Raw genomic sequence first — 14,731 nt, forward strand, 5'->3', positions numbered from 1 at the left:
TAAATCTGTCGAGTCGCAAAGCCATCCATGTTCCCATCACAAATCAATACCTCTGGGGGTACTGATCCAGGAGTTTCCTTGTCTTCTGGATTGGGTTAAAAATTGCAAGGCTACGGAGTTGAGCATTGGTTGTCGTAAACCCAAAAGATTAGGTCGGTTGTTCAACCACGGATAAAATAGTAAAAAAAAAATACCTAGCTTCTTCATATTACATTTTAATACGCAGTGTTTTTTCTGTAGTTAGTTATAGATATACAATATAACACACATAGCAGGAGTTATTTTTATCCATAATATTTTAAAGGGTGACATATTTTGTAAGAACTGCTTTTTTCAAAATGTTTTCTTACCACATAAAGTAACGATAAGAGGACTATCTTCTGAAGTTCCATCATATATTTTGACGTAATCAAAAGGGCATTCTGAGTTATTTTTCGTCACAGGTCTGGGAAAGCATAAAAGTAGATTGTCACATCGCAAACCATCCACATCGAAAGAGTTCATGTCCAAGGCAACAAGACTGCGTGTCACACTCAAGGTATAACGGCAGCGTAGGTTTCTAAAAAGATTAAAGAATCACACTTTAAAAAGAATTCTTCTCGTTTAAACTAAAAATATAGCGTGAGAGAAAAAATATTTGAAAGTTATGTAGCATTAAAGTATTAGTGTATAGTATTAATAAAATGCATATCATGAGAAATAAAATTTTAAAGAAATTTTAAAATTGTATAGATTGTTATCCATTTAATTTATCGATGGATAACAATCTATTGATAAATCAAGTTTGAAGTTGTATGGTATCGTTTAGTGCATAAAAATTGATTTAACGATGCTAAAAAAAGTCTAATTAATTGTTTAGTTTGACTTTTTGTTAACATCACAATAAGACTACACTAATGAAATATCAATGGGATTAATCCTTTAAGCTTAAGCTTTGTTTCTTAGGATGTATGCTTTTGCTAGACGAGAACGTTTCGATTATGTCTTATGACGAAAAAATTAGAGTGTTTAGATTTTTGTGATGGCCCTGAAAAATTACAACTCTCTCCTGATGAAATTGGGCGAGAATTCCATTATCTGAAATTTGAGTTCCATTGCTAATGTGAAAAAATAAATAAATGAAAGTTGCTATTTAAGTTCATCATGAAAATATACCTGCTGTTTTGTACTCTTTCAGATTAAGCTTCTCTTGTATTATAAGTAATATGGCAATTGAATTTACACTTGCAAAAAACATTATTTAAATTTCGTAAACACTTAATGTTTTTTAAATTGTTAAATTATAGTATTTATTAATTTTAAATAAAATAATTAATTATTTACTTTATTTATTTTATTAATTATTTACTATTATAATTATTTATTTTATTAATTATTTACTATTATAATTATTTATTTTATTAATTATTTGTTATATAATAAACTAATTATTTTATTAAATTATAATTTTATCATAATGATGAAAACTTTTGTTGAGTTCTTAGAGTGTTTAGATTTTGGTGATGCTGTTGGAAAATTACAACTCTCTCCTGATGAAATTGGGCGAGAATTCCATTATCTGAAACTTGAGTTCCATTGCTAATGTGAAAAAATAAAAGTTGCTATTTAAGTTCATCATGAAAATATACCTGCTGTTCTGTACTCTTTCTGATTAAGCTTCTTTTGTATTATAAGTAACATAGCAATTGAATTTAAACTTGCAAAAAACATTATTTAAATTTCGTAAGCACTTAATGTTTTTAAAATTGTTAAATTATAGTTTTTATTAATTATTAATAAGACGTAAATTAATTATTTTATTAAATTATAATCTTGTTATATTGATGAAAACTTTTGTTGAGTTCTTAGAGTGTTTAGATTTTGGTGATGGTATTGAAAAATTACAACTCTCTCCTGATGAAATTGGGCAAGAATTCCATTATATGAAACTTGAGTTCCATTGCTAGTGTGAAAAAATAAATAAATGAAAGTTGATATTTAAGTTCATCATGAAAATATACCTGCTATTTTGTACTCTTTCTGATTAAGCTTCTTTTGTATTATAAGTAATATAGCAATTGAATTTACACTCGCATAAATGTTATTTAAATTTTGTAAACACTTGATGCTTTTTAAATTGTTAAATTATAGTATTTTTTAATTATAAATAAAATAATTAATTATTTACTTTATTTATTTCATTAATTATTTACTATTATAATTATTTATTTCTTAATTTTTTACTATTACAATTATTTATTTTATTAATTATTTACTCTTATAATTATTTATTTTATTAATTATTTACTGTTATAATTATTTATTTTATTAATTATTTGCTATATAATAAACTAATTATTTTATTAAATTTTAATTTTGTCATATTGATGAAAACTTTTGTTGAGTTCTGAGAGTGTTTAGATTTTGGTGATGGTATTGAAAAATTACAACTCTCTCCTGATGAAATTGGGTAAGAATTTTGTAAATCTGAAACTTGAACTCCATTGCTAATGTGAACAAAAATAAATGTAAGTCGCTATTCAAATTCATCATGCAAATATACCTGCTGTTTTGTTCTCTTTCTGATTAAGCTTTTTATTGTGTTATAAGTAATATAGCAATTAAATTTACATTTACGAAAAATATTTAAATTTTGTAAACACTTATTGTTTTTAAAAATTATAATAATTTATACTTTTATTGTTAAAATTTTTATCGATTCATTTAAATCATTAATATATAGTGGTGGTAAAAACTTCTATAAATCACCTTTGTTAAAGCTAGATAAATATATTGAAACATGCGTTTTGCTAACATTTTAAAAATAGAAAGGAAATATCTCGATAAAATCTCTAAATTCAGCAGCCATCTGCATGCCAGAAGGCTTCGATTGTTTCATGACAAAAGAAAATAAGGGATTTAAAATTTTTGTTGTTTTATTTCTCTCCTTGCTTTTATAAAGAGAATGCCAGAAAAAAGTTGCAATAATTAGATTACAATAATTAGATGGGCTCCGAGATATTTTCATAATTGGATAGAGTTTTTTTTTGATTCCATCCAAATTATCAATTTCCTCCACAAGTAAATGCTTCAGTAAATGTTCGTAAATCCTATGCAAATAAATAGTATTTATAGATTCTCCATTATAACAACTTTTTCAATTTAAAAATAAATAAAACATAAGAGACTGAAAGAAAAGAAGATGTAAAGCCATTAAAAATTATCGGAATGGCTTCTTTGTATTTCATAAATTGAATTGTTTATTGTTTGTTTTATGCATAATCAACTTTTTATGAGGCTGTATAAAAATAATGTTACTTTGTTGTGTACTTTTTATTTAGAAGTACGAACGGAATCTTAAAATTTAATGGCCAATTACAAATCGTTGTTTCTTTACTCTAGATATAAGATCACTTTTCTATGTTCATCTTTAATAATTTCAATTCAGGAATGTTAACATTTATTTTATAGGATGAAATTGGAGATTTAAACTTAAAAAAGTTTTTTTTCTATGTTTGTTTATTTCCAAAAATTGAATTTAATTCTCTTATGCATATAATTTAAAATTTCGCCGAAAAGAAACACTTAAAACGCATCGTTATACTTTGTTTTCTATTAAATATTAAGATTTAAAAAATATTGCTTTTTTCTTTTATAATTAAATAAATTGCATATAGTCATTAATAGATATCTATGTCTCTAACACATAAAAAGTTTTTCGTTTAAACTTTATTACCTAAATTTCCGAAATTGTCTTTTTTTACTATTATTTTTTTGTTACTGTTTCTTGTATAAATTAATTTATTGATTTTCGTATACATATTTAGATAAGTTTATGTATTGCAATTTGACAAATTTTTCTCAAATTCTACATTTAAAAAAGCTTTTCAAAAATAAAGTGCTATTTTTGTGCTCAAAGTTATAAGAAACTGTATTGGGGAGAGTGGGGTAAGACCTAGTAGTGGGTTTATATCTGGTACTTGAATTGTGTACTTCTGTTTTCTAGAGGACAAACTGTGAATTGACAAACTATGACAAACCATGAAACTATGGGGACCGGATTTCTCAGATTTGGGCTACCCTCAGTACTTTGGGTGTCAAAAATCAAAATCCATTGAAAAAAATATGTTTATTCAGAGAAAGTGCGTTTTTGTGTCTGATTTCGTAACTTAAAATATTGTTTGCATAGCATATTTGAGGTCACCCTCTCGAACCATTGAGTTTGAGACTTGGAACGTGAAGATCAAATCATTAGATCAAAAATTATTCAAGGTGGTCCGTTTTTTAGCACTGTTCATCAATGACTTTTATTAAATGATATATTGTATTCAACTAAACAATGAATATCTTGTTCATAACTGACAGTTTCTAGGTCGAACAGTTTAGCACAAAAAGGCCTTCTAATATTAGCTGCCCGGCCTTACCGCATATTCCCCAACATACTTGTTTCATTTGAGGTTTTATCAAATACTCTGAGTTTGTCTACGCTAAGAATTCCCCCGCCACAAAGTCTGAGGCCGTCTGCTGGTATGGAAACCAGAATAGTGCATTTCAGGGAGGGTAGCTCTTCACTCTAGGGCTGACACAATAGATCGAAGAAAAATATTCAATTTCTCTCGCTAACCCGAGCCAAAACCTGTCCTAAACAGTGACCCCACATCTCTACTTGAAATAGCTATACTTCGTTACCATAGTCAGACGAATGGCTAGGGGAGTTCTTACTTTAGACAAACTATATATCTTTTCGTTATTTATATTCTGATGAAAAAGTGCCTTGCTGCATCTTTATATTAATTAATGCATCTGTATTTATTCTATTGTATCTACCATCAAGTTTTAATTTTTCAGAACTTGAACGAAATTTTATGGTTCTTTAAAAAGTAAAGTTGTGTGAAATTATTTAAAAGTTGTTGAATAATATCTAATGTATTGAAAAATGTAGAAATATAAATTTTTTTTTCATAATAAAAACGACTTTTGAATAGTATTTATATTAAAAAGTAATTTTATAAGGTGAATATCCTCTAGGATAATTTGAACCAAAAAGAAATAAAGTCAAATTAATTAGTGAAGAAATATTATTTTCCAATAAAGATGCTAGAATTTTACATAAAATAATACAAAAAGAAAAGAAATTAACCTGAGCTCACAGTATTATTTTTGACTATATTAGTGGCGTTTTCTTTTCTCTGAAAGGAGAAAAAAAACTTAGAAACTTATAATTAATCCATTAACTAGGAAAGCATTATAAATATTCATTTCATTTATTGGAGAATTCTAATGCATTCTTTTTACAGTTGCTGAAACTTATCTATTATCATAAAGAACTAAAATAGAGAAGTTCATTAGAAATTTGATTAGATTACCAAAATGAATGATGATGTTGTTTTAAAAAAAAGATAAGTCAAAAGTTTAAAAATATTTTTTTTTAAAAATTATAAGTAAAGTTGGTAGTTTAAGGAGGTAAACTTTTCAACTTTAAGAGAGGTAAAAACGTTAATAAAATCTCCAGTTCCTGATAATGATGATATGGTGTTGAAAATTAAGTAGCTGTATTATTTATTTAGAAGAAATTTCAATTTTACACGGCTGTTTATTTTCAGTAACTCATGTGTTTTGAATTGTTTCCTAATGAATATTTATATTTATTTATTTATTTGAAATTGTGACTTATGATCGATTACCTAGTTCAGTAATTTTCCGATCTTAAAATGTCTAAATATGTATTAGGGGGACCAGAAAGTAATGTCGTTTCGGCGCATTAAATAATCATGAGTCTTAAAAACCAATTCATTTTTTTCGATCCATTTTGATTCATTTTGGATCCGGCATCGAAAGATTGTTGCTAACGAGGGTGAAGACATTATTGATTAAAAATAAAATCTTGATAACAAATATCAAATGCACAGAAACGATATTACTTTCCGGTCCCCCTAATATATTTTAAAATATTATCACGCTTAAATTGTACCTTTTATAATTATTTTACAGTGCATACTTTTAATTAGAATTACTTTATTTATTATTTAGAATGTTTTTGTATTTGAAATTTCAGGTGACTACTTTTGTATGACTCGCTGATTTACGCGATTAACGAAAGATTCGGAAAAACTTTCTTTGCCATAATAAATTAAATCACACGTTAAGTTTGATAAATGAAAAGCTTGAATTTCAGAAATAGTTGTTTTTCCTTTTTTTAATAGATTTAATGAAAGAAAAAAAGATTCAATACAGTAATAATATTGCAATTCTTCGAAATATTCTGTTGTAACTATTTGCTCTTAAACTCCATACAATCTGAGTTACCATACAAGTGCGGTAAATTTACCATCATTTTTCTCCCCCGTGTTGCAGAATCCAAATATTATTTTAAAATAATTTTTTTAAAAGTCTATATTTTTTAAAACTTCATGAAATAGAATAGATTAACCTAATAAATAATGAAATTAATTTCTGTCTATTTTCATTTAAACAGTTAAAAATATTCAGATTTTATTTGAAATTTTTGTTAATCAATTCTAAAATGTAAACTTTTTAAACGTAAATTTACCAAAAGCACGAAACTTTCTTTAATTAATTTTTTCGTTTAATTAGAAGAAACATTTAAATTTCTAGTTAAAATGGAAAAACGTTTTTGAAATATTTTTTGAATTAAAATAAGCTTAGTCATTAATTAATATTTTCGCAAGAAAATTAAATAAGTTTTAGTGGAAGAAATGATAATAGTATTTTCGTGACTCAATACAACAGATTTGATTAAAGGGGAGGATTCTACGTGAAAAAAAAAACCTTTTGTGCAAATTACTTTTATCTGATGAAACGAAGAAATAAGAGCTCAGCCAACTAAAAATAAGTTTTGTAAGATCAATAAAATGCTGGTTTCCTTTAGAAATTCTTCTTCGCTTTTAAGAAGCGAGAATTTCAGTTATATTTGTTGCATATCTGTTACAAAATATTAAGGAATTTTTTTTTATCAAAAAGTTATTAACTTAATTGCAAGAAAAGAAGGAATAATGATTTATTAGTTAATATTTGCTTTTTAAAATAATCCAGTTAATGCATACAGAATACATTAACAAAAATAATGCAAGTTTTGTATTAAAAATTTTTTTTTTCGGATGACTTAACTATTTTTCGGGAAATTTTAATTTCATGATTATTTTTCCTTAGAGGACATTCTCTTGCAAACAATTTTGGTGTATGACTTTGCTAAAGGACTCATGGATTCGGATTGGAAACAACAACAATAACATATAACGAACTATATATAGTGATAATATTATATGAACTCATTAATGAATATATTTTAACTACTTAAACTTTAAGTTGTCGGCCTTAATCTAACATATGTTCGAAGTTTCTATTAAACACGAAGAAATAGTATGAAATATTGTAACCCATAAGCTCACTGTTTATTAAATAATTTTATAAAAACTGATAATTATGTTAAAGCAGCTAAATACAGTAAATAACTGAAATCTGGTTAGATGAGAGGAATGATCAAAATGTTTTCTTCTTTTTTTTATTTCCCATGAGCTGCACAATCAGTCTTGCCGATGAGCAGACCTAGTGCGTTCTCCAGAGGTGGTATCCACTCTTTCAGGACCACCACAATGGGTGAGATACCGTTGGTCATGTTGATTTGGACGTCTAGCTTCTGACTCACTAGATGGCAGCACCAAGACTCTATTTGGATGCTAAAGTGCACTATAGTCCATTCCACCTTAAGTTGGCACTGGAGAGAAAGGTAGGAAATGTAATACTCCGCCTTTGAAAAGTAGTTCTTCGCTATTTTGGAATTAATTGCAGTTTAAATGCGCGTACAAATATAAATAAATGTTGCATAGTTAGAAAAGTATATCTTGAAACATTCATTAGAAGTTTTTCATGTTTAAATGTATTTAACTTATAAATACCTTCTCAGTAAAGCGAATGTGCAAAGAAGAAGGAGGTGCTTTAGTTTGGCGCTGAATTAGCTTTCAAGGACAAGGAATTGGCTCATTGGCTATGTTTCTACACTGGTCAGTCAGCTTTTCCATTCGCCTTGGCTTTGCTTAAGTGTCCTATCTCTTGTGCAGTTTTTTTTTTTTTTTTTTTTTTTTTTTTTTTTTTTTTGTATTTGATTATTTAATTTTCTGAATATTAACCTCATCTGTACAATATTTAATGAAAAAATTTTTTCCCTCAGAATAAATGAAAAAAAAAAAAACACCCCAATAGACAGATGAATATTATTAAACTGATGACAGTTGAGCATATTTGCTGTGTTGTGTGAACAACGCAGCAAATTCAACATGTGATTTTATTATTATTTTTTTACGACAAAAGAAAAAATTGTTTTCGCTTTATTCGATCTCTGTAAAGATTCAAATCTCGCGTCTTTTGCGCCATGTTTAGTTCTGAAGTACAATTCGCTTTTTATAGGAACTTAAATAATGTAAAAATTTAAGATTTTTAGTTTGTTCAATTAAAGGGACTTTTAAATGTTATCTGAAATACAATTTCCATAATAGAAGTGTTAATCCGTTAGTTATAAACTAATAAAATGTATAGGAATTGAAATAATTTCAAAAAAGACGCAAAATTTGAATAATTAATTTTTTTTAAACATCGAAAGGTTAATTTAAACCAATCAATATTTTAATAATTACTTTTGAAATACAAAGCCCAAAAAGCTGAGAAATCCTTTCTCTTATGTAGAAAATATTAAGATATTTCAGTATCTGACAAAATATTTCGAGACTAACTAATTCTACTGTACTTAAATAACAAATTATGGGGATTTTTCTCTTAAGCCTCCTTTCACCTGCAAAGATCCTGAAAAGTAAAGGAAAGTTCTGATATTTCAAAATATGTATTTTCTTTTGAAGAAATGCGCCTACCCATCCAAGTAGAATTTCGCCTGATGAGAAATTGTGGATTGAATTCAATTCAGGGCTACCCCACAAAGAGTTTGCAGAAGGAACTGTCAACTGTTAAAATATTAAACGAATAACATGATAACCACCAGGATAGGTGGTTATCATGTTATTCAAAGAGTTCCTGTTGAGTCTAAGAGGGTGGGATATGGCAGCTGAAAACATGGGGGGGGGGGGGCGAACAAACAGTACGCCCCCCATATGGATAATACTAATTATTTTTTTTCAGGTAAGTTCTTTTGTCTCTTAGAAGCAAATATATTTCAGGAAAAAAAATTTTTGTAGTAAAAAAGAAAACTTTTCTGAAATTTTTTTTTTAATTTTTTATTTATAAAAAAAAAAAGAACAGTAAATATTAAAAAAACATAGGTATGATATTTTTCATGATCAATGATTTCCTGCCTATGTTGACTTTTTCTTCCCCAACAAAACACCAATGAGGGATAAATTAATGTACATTAATCTACAAAAAATAAGCATATAAAAATAAATATTTAAAACAAAGTATTTATGCGCATCTATGCATTTCGTTTTTTTTTTACTTAGATTTCATCAAAAAAGAATCTTTTTAAATATATTTTTCTTTAATTAAAATTAGTTTCGTTTAATTAAAAAATTATAATAAGAAAAAAAAAACAGTAAGTATTATAAGACATAAGTATGATCTTTCTCATGATCAATAATTTCCAGCCTATGCTGACTTTTCCTTCCCCAACAAATCACCAATGTGGGATAAATTAATGTACATTAATCTACAAAAAATAAGAATAAGAATATAAATATTTAAAACATAGTATTTTTGCGCATCTATGTATTTCTTTTTTTTTTTTTTTTTTTTTTTTACTTAGATTTTAGCAAAAAAGAATATTTTTAAATATATATATTTTTTTCTGTTTAAAATTAGTTTCGTTTAGTTAAAAAATCATAATAAGAAAATCTGCTCTTTAAATACTAATTAAGAAATCAGCTTACAACTAGTATCTTAAAATAATAATTATGAGAAATGCTCTAAAAAATCGTGCTCTTTTCCGTATTCTGTACAAAATTTTAGTACGATTCTTGGTTTTAAAAAAATAAAAATCGGCGTTTTGCTTTCTTAAACGCCAATACTGACCACTTTCTCTCCCTTTGTTGCTACCTCATCCCCGTACTGACTTAAAGAGTAAGCCAGTTTCCATGTAATCCGGTCTACCTACCTTTCTCTCCAATGCCAACTTAAGGTGGAATGGACTATAGGAGGAATTTATTTCTGCCGGAAATGCCAAGAGTCAATAAGGCACTCCAGGGATCTCTTAAATGCCGCATAATCATACGACATGGCAGCTGAGGATTTTCTGCATGGCGAAAATCCGGTGTCTGGGCCGGGGATCGAACTCGCAGACTTGGACTCAGAATGCCGACGACAAACCAACTGCACCACCCAGCCACTATGATCAAAATGTTAATAGCATAAAGTTGAAAAAGGTTCTTCAATTTCCCATCATTGGTATTGTACAAAAATTAGGACAGAATCTTTTTTTTAATGTTTTGTCTTCTGATAAAATATTTAAACTATATCTAAGTTTTTCCCGTAAATTTTGCTGTGTAATTAAAACTAAATTTTCTCTCATTTAAAACTGCAACTGCAAATGTTCAGATAATGTATTTAGTAGATTTTTTTCATGGAAACTTTGGTTTTGTTTATGAAGACTTAAAAGCGTTAATTGAATATTCCAAAGTAATATTATTAATCAAACATATAACGTTTTCGCACTGTTATAGTAGTAAAAACTTTGAATAACTTTGAAAAGCCTTGACTTAGAAAAAAAAGAATGATCAAAATTACCAGAATATGGTTAAATTTACCATGTTTCTGGCTTGATGGGAACACCAAAAAACTCGGTAATTTTTACCGAGGTACTTTGGTATTGATTTTGGCAAAAAAAAACTAGAATATGGATTTTTAATATGTGATAAAATTTGGTTAATGTCGTAAAATTTTTTAATTTTTATCACGATGCGTCAGAGTAAGGCCTAAAAACCACTTATTCCGTTAAATTAGCTTCTCAGGTTTGTACTTTTTAAATAAGTGATAATAAGAACTATAAGATTAAAAATTAGAATTTTCGCTAAACTGTTGCCATAAGAACGAAAAAATTACGGAATGAATGTTTTAAATACTTAGACTTTACTAAACATAATTTTTTAAAACCAGAAATGCCATTACAGTACAGTACAGTCGTTATAGTACGGTAAAGTATAGTTCAATGTCATTATAGTGTGATAATTTTACCAGAATTTTTTTCCCCGCGTAGTTTCAAAGAAGCCATTTTTGTACAGTAAACTGAAAAAATTCTAAATGCCGAAACGAAGATGAATACATAAATATTATAGAAACAGTGATTTGGAACAAGAAGTTACAGCGAAAATGTTTATCTAAAATGAAATTTACAAATCGGACAGACTACTTGTTAAAGCCATATTTTGAAGTGCACTTTAAAGAATTCTAGACCAAATTTCCTTATAAAGTATCGGTATTTTATGTCGGCACTATGTTCTTTTTTACCAGAAATATCATTACTATACAGTACGGTAAATTTACCGGAAGGTTTTTTCTCCGTGTATGAGCCAATCAGTTAGTGATGTTTTTGAGCTTAAGCTTTTAAGATATGAATTATTATTGGAGTTTATTGTGAAAAGAAATTTTGGTTTTAATACAGATTTGTATTTCGAGTTTTGAAGTTAATTGTAATTAAACGCAATTAGTTAAATATCCTTGAGTAGAACAGAGATGATGGAATACAATTCAGTTATGATCTGGCTGACCATCGGCGTTTTTTTTCTTCATTTCCTTTTTAATGTTACTTTTAATCTAAAAACCTTTCATACAACGATTTCTTTTAAATTTTTGTCCCCAAAGTCTTTTATTTTCTTAGTTTGATTCAAATTCACACAGTTATATATTTGATTATAGAAGCTCGTACATCAAAACTGTAGAGCGGTTATGATAAAAGAAACTAATAAGATAAATTAGCTAAACAAATTCCGAAGTTATTTACGTAATTAGTAATTTTCACAAGCTTCCTTCTAAACTAAACCTCAAAAGATTTTTCGAAGGAATTTTTGATTGAATAATAAAAATGTTTTCATAAACACCACATTTCCTAAACTTCCTAACAAGAGAATTGCTCACATTAAAAGTACCAAATAAATTAACATAATTATGTTACTTATTTTTCTATCAATTTTCTTTTCAACTTTATTTCCAATAATTTAATTTCAAAATTTATTCAGCTCCTATAAATGGAGTTAGAAAACCGGTTTATAAAATAATACATCATCTGACAAACATTATACTTCAACTAATTTAAAAAGAGTAACTATATTAGATATTCAGAGCCTTAAGTATAAAAGTCTTTAGTGTATTATGACAATGCATGTTTGTCTTGTGACTTTTCCGTCAATTTTAATTGAAAATGTTATTTCAAAATTAGTTAACTCTATAAAAATTCAATGATTGTTTGAACAACGCAACAATCGAATCATTGTGAATAGTGTAAAAATATTTTACTTTTCCCAAACATTCCTGACTCAAGGAAAATTGCGTTTGAATCTAAATCGAAGCGAAACACTTAAAATAACAAATTACTGAGCAAACAATGTAACTCTACCGAAACACAATTTCGTCTAATTTATTTAGTGAAATTTAACTAATTACTAATTTAATACATTATGTTTGAATTGAATGTAACTATTTTTTTGACTTGACAAAATACTTACTGGCTAATTAATAATTCGTTGATGAACATTATGTTTAAGAAAACTAATTTGCGTGAAATGTGCGTTTGAAAAACATGTTTACAGATGAAAAGATGTGTTGAAAAGAAAATGAATTAAGAAATAGATATATGCACGAGGTGTATAGATTTAGAAAATGTTTGATAGGAATTAAGAAATAACTTGATATGCGCATTTCAAAAATAGGACATAGCTCATTATGCATAGTTAAAAAAATAAAACAAATACCTTAAAATACAAGCTGGAAAAAATGTGGTTTGCTCAAAAGGGATGTTAAGAAAGTAAATTTTTCAAAAATTTAAGAATTTAAAAGAGAACTAAACGAAGCAGAGGCTAACTGTAAAGTATACACCTCAAAGTAAATGGTAAAAAGTTGCATGATCTTGCGTATTGGGTTTTGTCTAGAGCAGGGGTTTCCAGCTTACATGAGGCCGGGGGCCACAATTAAAAACACAAATCAAATGACGGGCTGTAACTTTATCATAATTTTATGTAGGACTCTTTTATGTTTGAAGGAACATTAAATATTACTGTCAGATTTTTACCAAGTTGTACAAAACAAAAGTACTGAATTACAAATTAAAATAAGAAGTAGATTTTTAAAAATATTTAATGGCATATTAAAAAATTCGGGCTGCAATAACTTTAATGTGCACCCATGTATTAAACAATTAATGTGCAACAGATATCTAATTGTTAAGATATAAAACTTTAAAAAGGTTGGTATTAAAACTTACATAGTAGCACACGAAATGTTCACTGACAAAATTGGGGTTTGTCTGCTGCAACCACCAGAGAATGCATATTTACATTTAAAATTTACAATTGTGTGTGTAAATATTTTCGTCCAAAATGAGTGGTTTCAAAAAGTTAAATTGGAGAATTTCTACGAGAAAATTTCTGATTCATACATGCTAAATTATATTCACAAAATACAGAAAAATGAAATAAAAAAAAGAGCAACATACACGATTATTTTTGTATTTGAATAAATATTTTCTTGGATGCAAAACCTGAGAAATAATTTTTTTTGCACCGTTGGTATGATAAATTTCACAGAAACGAAGAAATTAGGTTTTTACTAACGAGAAAAGTATTTTAAACCCATATAGATTTTTTGCGAAAATCGACCGCAAAAAAATGACAAATAATATACTTTAATTCGCGGGCCACAAAAAAAACTTCGCTGGCCGGATGCGGCCCCCGGGCCGCCAGTTAGAAACCACTGGTTTAGAGGATAAAAAGTGGAAAATATGGGAGGAAACTAACATACTTCTATTAAACATATGTTTGTTTCCGATGAAGTTGAATAGAATGAAGCCAATCTCGAGATGATCGTATTAATAGTTATGAAGGGTTTAATTATGAGAAGTACTACTGCGTTGTTTCTGAAATTATTCAATACAATGCAATTATTTTTTTAAAATAAAACAAACTATATTTCAACTATATTTATTAGTTTGAAAGTTTGCATTTTTTTTTAATTATAAGAGAAGTAAAGGGATTATTAAGATCAAATTACAAAAATCTGAATAGTTGCTTATTCATTGAATTAACGTTTGAATATCAAATATGCCGTATAATTATAAAACTTTTGGAAGTTTTAGCTTAATTTCATTTCCAAGTCTTTAAATTTTCGCCAGAGAGGCACTATTATGGATTTCACTTCAGCGAATGATTATAAATTTTATCATTATTATTTTGAGGTGCATGTATCGTCTGAGAAGACAGACTGGTGACGTTAAATCAATGTCTTTTTTTGAAAAACCAATGCTTTATATCAGTTTTAGAATTTCAGAAAAATAATGAGATCATTAAAAAGTTTTTCGTTGTTATTTGAATTTATAGTTAAAATAATAGGAAAACTAAAGTTTTATTGTAGCTGTTCTGTTGGGAGTTTACATTGAAGCTGAAATTGAATAATTCTTAAAGAAATAGTTATTCTCGAAAATTTAAAATAATTGAAAAAAAAATGTCCCACAGCTTTATTTCTAAGTTTAGTAGTTTAGTAAGTTTAGTAACTATTTACCAAAAGCTTAATCATTAATTTAGTAGCA

The 14,731-nt window shown here is 27.4% G+C and overlaps 1 protein-coding gene across 2 annotated transcripts in view; it reads right to left on the bottom strand.

The window, feature by feature from the left end:
- LOC107450867 (uncharacterized) overlaps positions 1-14,731 on the bottom strand; it is a 37,616-nt gene that overhangs the window by 7,402 nt on the left and 15,483 nt on the right. For both annotated transcript variants that reach the window (XM_016066789.5, XM_016066790.4), the window contains exon 4: positions 351-559. In XM_016066789.5, the coding sequence (XP_015922275.3) occupies positions 351-559 (209 nt within the window). The remainder of the gene's footprint in view (positions 1-350; positions 560-14,731) is intronic.

This window comes from Parasteatoda tepidariorum, chromosome 6 (assembly GCF_982258835.1).
Source record: "Parasteatoda tepidariorum strain Cologne lab strain chromosome 6, Ptep-v5.0, whole genome shotgun sequence".
NCBI lineage: Eukaryota > Metazoa > Arthropoda > Arachnida > Araneae > Theridiidae > Parasteatoda > Parasteatoda tepidariorum.